General features: G+C 49.8%; 1 protein-coding gene across 3 annotated transcripts; it reads right to left on the reverse strand.

Moving 5' to 3' along the window:
• Positions 1-3047: 3047 nt before the first annotated feature.
• Positions 3048-9767, reverse strand: LOC148392791 (uncharacterized). 3 transcript variants are annotated; one of them, XM_088385578.1, is made up of 10 exons: positions 9558-9764; positions 9397-9431; positions 8481-9316; positions 6819-8383; positions 5638-6753; positions 5478-5560; positions 5304-5407; positions 4559-4628; positions 4168-4306; positions 3048-3374 (listed from the first exon to the last, which is right to left on the reverse strand). In XM_088385578.1, the coding sequence occupies exons 5-10, from the start codon at positions 5774-5776 to the stop codon at positions 3316-3318; spliced, it is 594 nt and encodes a 197-aa protein (XP_088241704.1). In that variant the 5' UTR covers positions 5777-6753; positions 6819-8383; positions 8481-9316; positions 9397-9431; positions 9558-9764; the 3' UTR covers positions 3048-3315. The 3 variants fall into 3 exon arrangements, 1 of the variants encoding a protein (XP_088241704.1); XR_015860538.1 differs by lacking the exon at positions 3048-3374 and having other exon boundaries at positions 3459-4306; positions 5478-6753; positions 6819-6907; positions 6999-8383; positions 9558-9767; XR_015860537.1 differs by lacking the exon at positions 3048-3374 and having other exon boundaries at positions 3459-4306; positions 5478-6753; positions 8481-8592; positions 8864-9316; positions 9558-9766.
• Positions 9768-9872: the final 105 nt, after the last annotated feature.

Below are 9872 nucleotides of genomic sequence, written 5' to 3' on the forward strand. Positions count from 1 at the left end.
ACGTGATGCAGAAAGTCTTCTGTAGCTTGCTAAGATTTGCCAATTTGAGCAATGCCGTATCCGAACCCGAGGCTGGGGGTTGCCCGTCCATGTGCCTAATCGCTCGGGCATTGATACATCAGCAGTGTCAAGTCAAGTTTATTTGTATAGCCCTAAATCACAAACAGTCTCAAAGGGCTTCACATAGACAAAAATTGACAATTATTCTCAAAGCATCCCCTGATCTTAAGCTCCCAATGCTTCTTTCTAGGTCTCCTCATGTCCTCAGCACTGTAAACCTTTGTGCCGGTACACCATATGAAGTAAATGACGGAATGTTTTTTTTTTTTTTACACCTTCTCTAATGTGTATCAAGCATACCAGATGGTGTTTTAGAACAACCTAGAATATTAAGTTACAAAAAGTTTAAAAAAACTTAGTAAAGTTTAAAAAAGTTATTGATTATTATTGCTACAAGGAGGGAGTATTGGTCAAACATCACCTCCTTCATAGTCTGCGCATTGTTATGTGCTTCGCAGCGCGGTGTAGGGGGGGGGGGGGGGGGGGGGGGGGGGGACGCAGGGGGCGCAGGCGGCACGGGGAGCAGGCGGTAGGGGGCGCAGGCGGCGCAGGCAGCAGGGGTGGGGAATCGAACCCTGGATCTCAGGTGTTCGAGCGCAGCGACGGAGCCACTCGCCAAGCGTGGCGAGCTCGGCAGTGACCCCGCTTTCACTTCGAGTCATTCTTACACGTTCAGTATTGCGCTCCGCGCGCGCTGGGTAAGTACAAAAGAGAACTTGCGGCCGCCGGCTGTCAGGTCACACTGGCCGACCGGTTCGTGACACGGCCTCGTGCACCGCACAACCCTGGTTCGATCCCAGTGGTGGGTACTTTCTCCGGCCCACTTTTGTGTCTGAATACATGCATATAGATTGCATGTCGACGCATTTATTTATGTATGAACGCCCAGTGTGGCCCCGCCTGCAAGTGGGCGGGGCGATGCAGCGGGCCCCGCCCCCATCGAAATGGCCCCGCCCCTGGCCCCGCCCCCTGCCCTGCAAAAAGACAGTAGGGCAGGGGGCGGGGCGGAGCCCCGCCCCCTGCCCTACTAAAAGACAGTAGGGTAGGGGGCGGGGCGGAGCCCCGCCCCCTGCCCTACTAAAAGACAGTAGGGTAGGGGGCGGGGCGGAGCCCCGCCCCCTACCCTACTGTCTTTCAATTCACTATTAAAAGACAGTAGGGTAGGGGGCGGGGCTTCGCCCCGCCCCCTACCCTACTGTCTTTATATACAGTATATATATATATATATATATATATATACTGTATATATATATATATATATATATATATATACAGTATATATATATACTGTATATATATATATATATATATATATATATACTGTATATAAAGACAGTAGGGTAGGGGGCGGGGCTTCGCCCCGCCCCCTACCCTACTGTCTTTTAATAGTGAATTGAAAGACAGTAGGGTAGGGGGCGGGGCTTCGCCCCGCCCCCTACCCTACTGTCTTTTAGTAGGGCAGGGGGCGGGGCTCCGCCCCGCCCCCTATCCTACTGTCTTTTAGTAGGGCAGGGGGCGGGGCTCCGCCCCGCCCCCTGCCCTACTGTCTTTTTGCAGGGCAGGGGGCGGGGCCAGGGGCGGGGCCATTTCGATGGGGGCGGGGCCCGCTGCATCGCCCCGCCCACGTGCAGGCGGGGCCACACTGGGCGTTCATACATAAATAAATGCGTCGACATGCAATCTATATGCATGTATTCAGACACAAAAGTGGGCCGGAGAAAGTACCCACCACTGGGATCGAACCAGGGTTGTGCGGTGCACGAGGCCGTGTCACGAACCGGTCGGCCAGTGTGACCTGACAGCCGGCGGCCGCAAGTTCTCTTTTGTACTTACCCAGCGCGCGCGGAGCGCAATACTGAACGTGTAAGAATGACTCGAAGTGAAAGCGGGGTCACTGCCGAGCTCGCCACGCTTGGCGAGTGGCTCCGTCGCTGCGCTCGAACACCTGAGATCCAGGGTTCGATTCCCCACCCCTGCTGCCTGCGCCGCCTGCGCCCCCTACCGCCTGCTCCCCGTGCCGCCTGCGCCCCCTGCGTCCCCCCCCCCCCCCCCCCCCCCCCCCCCCCCCCCCCTACACCGCGCTGCGAAGCACATAACAATGCGCAGACTATGAAGGAGGTGATGTTTGACCAATACTCCCTCCTTGTAGCAATAATAATCAATAACTTTTTTAAACTTTACTAAGTTTTTTTAAACTTTTTGTAACTTAATATTCTAGGTTGTTCTAAAACACCATCTGGTATGCTTGATACACATTAGAGAAGGTGTAAAAAAAAAAAAAACATTCCGTCATTTACTTCATATGGTGTACCGGCACAAAGGTTTACAGTGCTGAGGACATGAGGAGACCTAGAAAGAAGCATTGGGAGCTTAAGATCAGGGGATGCTTTGAGAATAATTGTCAATTTTTGTCTATGTGAAGCCCTTTGAGACTGTTTGTGATTTAGGGCTATACAAATAAACTTGACTTGACACTGCTGATGTATCAATGCCCGAGCGATTAGGCACATGGACGGGCAACCCCCAGCCTCGGGTTCGGATACGGCATTGCTCAAATTGGCAAATCTTAGCAAGCTACAGAAGACTTTCTGCATCACGTGAATATTTTTTGGCATGTGGTTTGGAAGTTTATTATGCAAATGAATTTGCTTGCTTTGTACATTTTAGAGACACGCACATTGGCGAGATAGCGGCAGTACTTATGTGCATTTGTTAGGTTGCTTTGGGCAGAACAAACCACAAAAGACGGGTCACATTGACCCAGCTGTCTAACTGGGGCGCCTATCATTTGTAATGTACTTAAAAATTTAAATGACTAAAATTGTTAAAAATTATCGCATACAGTTAGAGCACCAGACAGGTTGAGGCAAATATCTAGCATGTGGTTTAGACTTCTATCATGCAAATGAGTTTTGTACTTTGAACACACATGCACACTGGCGAGATAACAGCAGTACTTCTTTATTTCTTAGGTTGTTTTGGGCAAAATAATGAAAGGTGCATCGCATTGACCCAGCATCAGACAGGTTGAAGCAAATATGCTGCCACTCGGTGGCAGCACTTGGAATTCATGTAGCCTTTCTGATATGGTCAATTTCATAAGGATGCCGGTATGAATAAGAACACTCTGGCCTTTACTTCACTCTGAACTGGGTGGTACCACCAGTACATGTGCCGAGGCTGGCCGTGTAGTTACGCAACTCTGCTTTGAATTGAAAGCTAAGGCCCTGGAAGTTACACGCTATGTTTATAAATTCAATTGACTATAGCAGCAACCTGGACTGGACAGCAACAGCCAATGAAGACCTCAAGCCCTGTAACAAAACATGCAATAAGTTTCACATTCAAGAGATGCACCATCGATTGAGGCACATCGCGAATGATGACTGACACCAAAGTTGACTTTATTTACAAGACCACCAACAGGAAGCAAACACACCACTGTTGATTTTATTCACAAGAATGCCCACATGATGCATGACGATGCAAAACAAACCAAAAAATGGCTCTGACTAGATTGAAATAACAGCTTTTACTCTTACAGAAAAATGTACCAACATTCTGCAAGATTCTGAGTTCGGTGGCCATTTTAAAGCAGGGTTGCCAAAGATGACTTACTGATCGCAACAGACACCGTTTGTACACTTGTCGTTTGCATCCATGGGTGTCTGGCTACTTGGCTTTTGTCAACAATTTAGAATGCATGCAGCTTTTCTTTGTGTAGTTAAAAAAATAAATAAAAAGCCTGACACTGCATATTTAAGTCAATTTTGTTTCAGCCTAACTTTACAATTGTCTTGTCATTGAGAATGTCTCAAATGATTCCAGTTTGTATGCACGATAGACTGCCAATGCCAATGTTTAAAATGGACCACTTGAATTCAGTTCACAGTTTAATTGCAGTTCAGTGGTACACACACACACAATTACAGTACAAACAGTTCATTTCATGATTAAAAAAACAACAGTAAAACAACATTGCAAAATGACGCAGCGCTGAGAGAGAAAGAAAGAGGCATCATGCAGATAGCCAGTGTGCACACCCAGTGAAAAAGTGGAGGGAGGGAGGGAAGGAAAGCAAGGACAAAAGAAAAAACGCAGTCATACTCTCTTTAAATGCTGGCTGGGCGCTTTGCCCTCGCCGCATCCGCACCGGTCCGTCTCGTGTCGGCCTCTCATCACGGGCGAAGGTTGGCTCCCCCCCGGCCGGTATTCGACGTTTGGACTCATCCTCCGCCTCGTGCCACTGCAAAAAGAAAAACGGCACTCTGTTGCATGCGGTTCACTTCTGTGGACGTACTCATTACCTGTCTATTAAAGCTTGCTCCTATTTTAAGCTCCCTTTATTAATAGCGTATGCACACATGAATGTTTTTTTTTCTTTTTATGTCTGTTCCTATATGAAGAATTCAATGCTTAGAATTTCTTTGTTGTAAAGTGCTTTGAGCTGCATTTCTTGTATGAAAGGTGCTCTACAAATAAAGTTTTTTATTATTACCCTCTGGTCCCGCGGTCCTGTCCAGTCCCTCTCTGTGCAGGCACTCGTCCGATCCAGTGCCCCAGCAATCCTGAAAGGCAGACATATTGTGTTGGTTTGGGCAAGGGGAAAAATTCCACTAGCACCCCCCCAACCTAGACTAAGGTAAGTTTGAATCAGGTAACTAGCGGCACGCACGGGCTGGCGCATGTCTCATACGGCGCTCCCGCATTGGAGCGATCCGGGTTATGAAATGTTTAACCCCTTTCGAAAAGGGAGGGAGGGAGGGAGGGAGGGAGGGAGGGAGAGAGCGAGAGGAGATGAAAAGAGGCTTTGGTGCGCACTTAAGCGCAACCGGCCAGTTCCCCCTGAGTAGAGCTGGCTTGGCCCCGAGAGGAAAAAAAAGAGGAAAACGTGACGTCACGGTGAGCGTCACGGAGAATCTCCTTGTCCTCGACACCGTCGACGGCACTGGGACCCAGTCTGGCAGACATTATACCCTGGTATTCCACAAAGGGCAAGGTATAGCCACGTTCCACCCTGAGTGCACCAGGCCATGCAGGTACTGCCGGGCGCATTGGAGAAAGAGAGCAAGAGAGACGGGGGGCGGGGGGAGGGAGGGAGGGAGGGAGGGAGGGAGGGGGTGTCTACTTTGCCGATTCGTATCTAGAGGGTCACAGCAACCCAAATGCCCGTACGTGCTACTAGTTACCCTATTCAAATAGACAGGGGTAGGGAAAGAACAAAAGAAAAACCAAAGTCATACTCCTCGAAACGCTGGCTGCATCTGCACCCATCAGTCTCGTGTGGGCCGCTCGTCACGGGCCAAGGTCTGCGTCTGCTCCGGCCGGTGTTGGACTCGTCTTCCGCCTCGCACAAGTGCAAAAAGAAAAACGGCACTCAGTTGCATGCGGCTCACTTCTGTCAACGTACTCATTACCTGCCCCCTCCCTGGTCTTGTGGGTGCAGCCCAGTCCCTCTCGGTGCAGGCTGGCCCTCGTCCCATCCGCCGCCCCGGCAACCCTCAACGGCAGACAAATAAGGAAATCAAATTAAAACTAACAAGTGTGTTGCATATTGGATTGCCATGTCACCACCACCTCTGGCCAGCCTTGGCCAGTCATGCATCAGGCTCCTCTTCAACACTTGGAGACTGCTTTCTTTGGGTGATTCCTTCCTTTGCACCCCGCTCACCAATCGCGGGTCTGGTGGCCTCCGTCCACCGGCTCTTCGTTTCATACATCGTCTCTTCCACCTTGCAAGACAAGCACAAAAGTCTCGCTGCGCCGTCGCTTGCGCTTGCCGTCGCTGCGCGGTCGCTTGCGCTTGCAGTCGCTTGCGCTTGCCGTCGCTGCGCGGTCGCTTGCGCTTGCCGTCGCTGCGCGGTCGCTTGCGCTTGCAGTCGCTTGCGCTTGCAGTCGCTTGCGCTTGCCGTCGCTGCGCGGTCGCTTGCGCTTGCCGTCGCTTGCGCTTGCAGTCGCTTGCGCTTGCCGTCGCTGCGCGGTCGCTTGCGCTTGCCGTCGCTTGCGCTTGCCGTCGCTGCGCGTTTGGCACTCAATGAGGGCTGCACAACATTTTGGAAAATCAATGATATGGCAGTATTGGGCCAGACCACTGCATTGAGGCAAGTTGTGCAAATTTCTTGGATGGAGGATAACTATTTGATCGCAATGAGATCAGTTAGATGAGTTAACTTTAACTTACATCAATGACTTATCGTCTTAACTCATTACAAATAGTTAGGCAAGAAAGCATGTTTCTTTAGAGACATGAAAATAAAAAAAAAAATCTTTGCTGTCTTAAAGTGCATGTCAATAACCTAGACCACCATATGGCAGTTTTCCAATACACGTGCAGCCCTACACACATGTCACCATTGGTGTCCAAATGGCTGCCTCGGGGCAACTTGATCAACACACCACACGACTGAACACGACACTGCTTTGTAGCACTAAATATCAATGGCAACATTTCGTGATTGATTTCATGAATTTGCGTCAAAGAATTCTGAATTTGTTTCAGTATGCAGCCCTCAAGCAGACATCGGGACACCGCTGGTGTAATTTAAAAAAAAAAAAAAATCCATTTCACACGTTGAAGCTGCGCAGGTCGACGGCTCCAGGGAAGCGGGTCTCCCTCAGAACTCGGCGACTTCAGAGCGATGCCACAGCGGTCCGTTCACCTCTGATCAGATCGTGTCACATCCCGGTCGCCATCTGCAGAAACAGAAACAAATGTTAGAAACTCAAAGAGCACCCCAAGTTGTCGGTCACTTGCTTACTTGATCACAGCGGCTAGCTACTATTGGTGAGCGTCGCCCGGTCGGATGGGGCCGTGCGTCGCCCCCCCCCCCCCCCTTTTGCGTCCGGCCTGCAAATGGCAGAACATGCAATGAGTTGGGCGCTGCTCGCATCACTACGTCTTCCTCGTGGACCCGCTCGCCCAAACACCGCCCCCTCACCTAGAGAACAAAAGACACACAGCTTAGATCAAGCACGAGAGCGGTAGGTTAGAAAAAGACTAAATGCTACCGTCTCGCTCCAATGCTGTCCTACACCTAGGGGAGAACAAAGAACGCAAGTACCACAGCGGTGGTAGGTTAGGGTTAGATGAAGTGCAACAGTGGCAGGTTAGAAAAAGACAAAATGGTACAAGTCAAATTGCAAAATTGGACATTCGGGATCGGCTCGCTCCAACGCCGCCCTACACCGATGGGGGAGAACAAAGAACGCAGCGAGCACGACAGTGGCAGGTTAGAAAAAGACACAAAATGGTACAAGTCATATGGCAAGCTTGGACATTGGGCTCCGCGTCAAAATTCAGTTTTGTCTCCATCCAAGTCACCACGTCCTCCCTCAAGTGAGCCATCAATGGCAACCAAGCACAAGACACCGCTGGATCCAGATAAGCCACAACCTCTTAAGCAAGACCAACCGTCAGACCCCCAAACACTGTCCACACCTGCAACCTTTCCGTCGTGCACCCATAACCAAAGGCAACCACACTGCCCCCTCCTGGGCACATGATCCGCACATGTTGACTTTTGCAGCGTGCTGCTTGATTCTTGACTTGATATGGCATTGCTCCTATGGATATGGCATTGCTCCTATGGATATGGCATTGCTCCTATGGATATGGCATTGCTCCTATGGATATGGCATTGCTCCTATGGATATGGCATTGCTCCTATGGATATGGCATTGCTCCTATGGATATGGCATTGCTCTTTTGGATAGGCCACTGCGCCTTTGGATAGGCCACTGCGCCTTTGGATAGGCCACTGCGCCTTTGGATAGGCCACTGCGCCTTTGGACAGGCCACTGCGCCTTTGGACAGGCCACTGCGCCTTTGGACAGGCCACTGCGCCTTTGGACAGGCCACTGCGCCTTTGGACAGGCCACTGCGCCTTTGGACAGGCCACTGCGCCTTTGGACAGGCCACTGCTCCTTTGGACAGGCCACTGCTCCTTTGGACAGGCCACTGCTCCTTTGGACAGGCCACTGCTCCTTTGGACAGGCCATTGCTCCTTTGGACAGGCCATTGCTCCTTTGGACAGGCCATTGCTCCTTTGGACAGGCCATTGCTCCTTTGGACAGGCCATGGCTCCTTTGGACAGGCCATGGCTCCTTTGGATAGGCCATGGCTCCTTTGGATAGGCCATGGCTCCTTTGGATAGGCCATGGCTCCTTTGGATAGGCCATGGCTCCTTTGGATAGGCCATGGCTCCTTTGGATAGGCCATGGCTCCTTTGGATAGGCCATGGCTCCTTTGGATAGGCCATGGCTCCTTTGGATAGGCCATTGTGCCTTTTCATATGGAATTATCCCATTCGGCTCCTCTTGCAGCCTACAAAAAAACAGACAGACAATTGTGTGCTGGGAAGCTAAAACTCGACAACCATTGTGTGTTGGGAAGCTGAAACTTGACAAAAACAGGTTTTCACCTGATTTAGGACTACTCTTCCTCAGTGTCCTCAACATCACTGAAAGGGCTCCTTCAAGAGCCTCCTGCTTGCTTTGTATAGAAGGATGCTGGCTGGGCGGCCTGTTTTAGTGCTACAAAAGACAAGCAAATGATTGCAACAAAAATAGTCTGAGTAGAGTGCCAATGGCATGATTTTTTTACCAACAATTATACATACTAGGAGTTTTACATTTGAAAAAAAAAATTATTATATTGTAGTAAATTACGATAATCTATCAAAATGATAGTTAATATTTTAATTTGATATATTCTAAGTAGTTTTACATTTGAAAAAATATATAATCATGACAAGAATTATTCAAGATTATAATTTATATTTTAATTTCATCATCTACAACTCACCTCACATTGGACAGATGATCCAGGTTGGCGGCGTGGCGTCCAAAACGGGAGAAAATAACCCGCGCAAATGTTTGTTGCGTAACGGAACGAGCGGGCGGGCGCCATCTTTGAATGGATTTGGTCCGATTTGGACATGACGTAACATACGTTGCATTCACCAGCAGTTTGCATGACACGGAAATGGCACACGGATAATATAAAATAATTAAAAAATGGTTTACTTGACTAGAGTCAAACTAACATTTCCTATAGTCAGACAAACGCGCGCTTATCGGCGGCGTCATTTACGAACCTTCTATAGACATACGAATGAAAAAATGCTGGCCAGCATTAGAAAAACAACCGCGAAAGACATTTAAAATACCACCAAAACGCGCAACGACGCGACGCAAAGTGGATTGTGGCGTGCCGTGCCGTGCCGAAACCTCAAGCACTCCCTAGACAGTGAAAATCCTGCAAGAAATAATAAATGGCATCGTAAGAAACTGCAAACATTTGCCCACGGGCTAAATGGCCTGCGGCCTACAATTTACCTCCAGGTGGACGTGACGTGGCCGAGTCACGAGTCCTGCGACAAACAAAACAAAACGGCTTGTGAGAAAAGGCAACAAAGCGTGCCAATCGTGCAACAAACACGGCGTCCGTCGTGAAAAACGGCAGGAGACGACAAACATTTGCTAGCATGCTCGCTTACCTGAGAAACCGTCCGCCGCCGCCGCCGGGCCGCGCCCGGTGGCACCTGCATATGATAACTCCCCTTGAGCGAGCACACCTGTCTTCAATTGACCTAAAGCCCTGACGTCACATCCGTCGATTCAAATCTTCTTCTCCTGATCGTCCAACGGCGCTCGGCACACTGACGCCACCAGGTGGTCGCCTGTCATGGTGACTACTGTGGGAAGGGTTGCTTCGGACGATCCGTTGAAACTTTCAACACTGAACATGTTTGGATGGAGGATACCCTATCAATATGACCAAATCTCCTTTGGTTTCCGAGCAGGCTCTGGTC

This window comes from Syngnathus floridae, chromosome 9 (genome assembly GCF_059516105.1).
Source record: "Syngnathus floridae isolate MCC-2025c chromosome 9, RoL_Sflo_1.0, whole genome shotgun sequence".
Taxonomy (NCBI): domain Eukaryota; kingdom Metazoa; phylum Chordata; class Actinopteri; order Syngnathiformes; family Syngnathidae; genus Syngnathus; species Syngnathus floridae.

Bases quoted from the DNA above. Each gene is read 5' to 3' on its own strand.
- LOC148392791 (XM_088385578.1), bottom strand. From the start codon at position 5,776: ATGAAACGAAGAGCCGGTGGACGGAGGCCACCAGACCCGCGATTGGTG. The intron at 5,408-5,477 runs GTAATGAGTACG...CACTTGTGCGAG, and splicing joins CAAGACCAGGGAGGGGGCAG to GCGGAAGACGAGTCCAACAC. The intron at 4,307-4,558 runs GTAATAATAAAA...TTCTTTTTGCAG, and splicing joins CAGGACCGCGGGACCAGAGG to TGGCACGAGGCGGAGGATGA.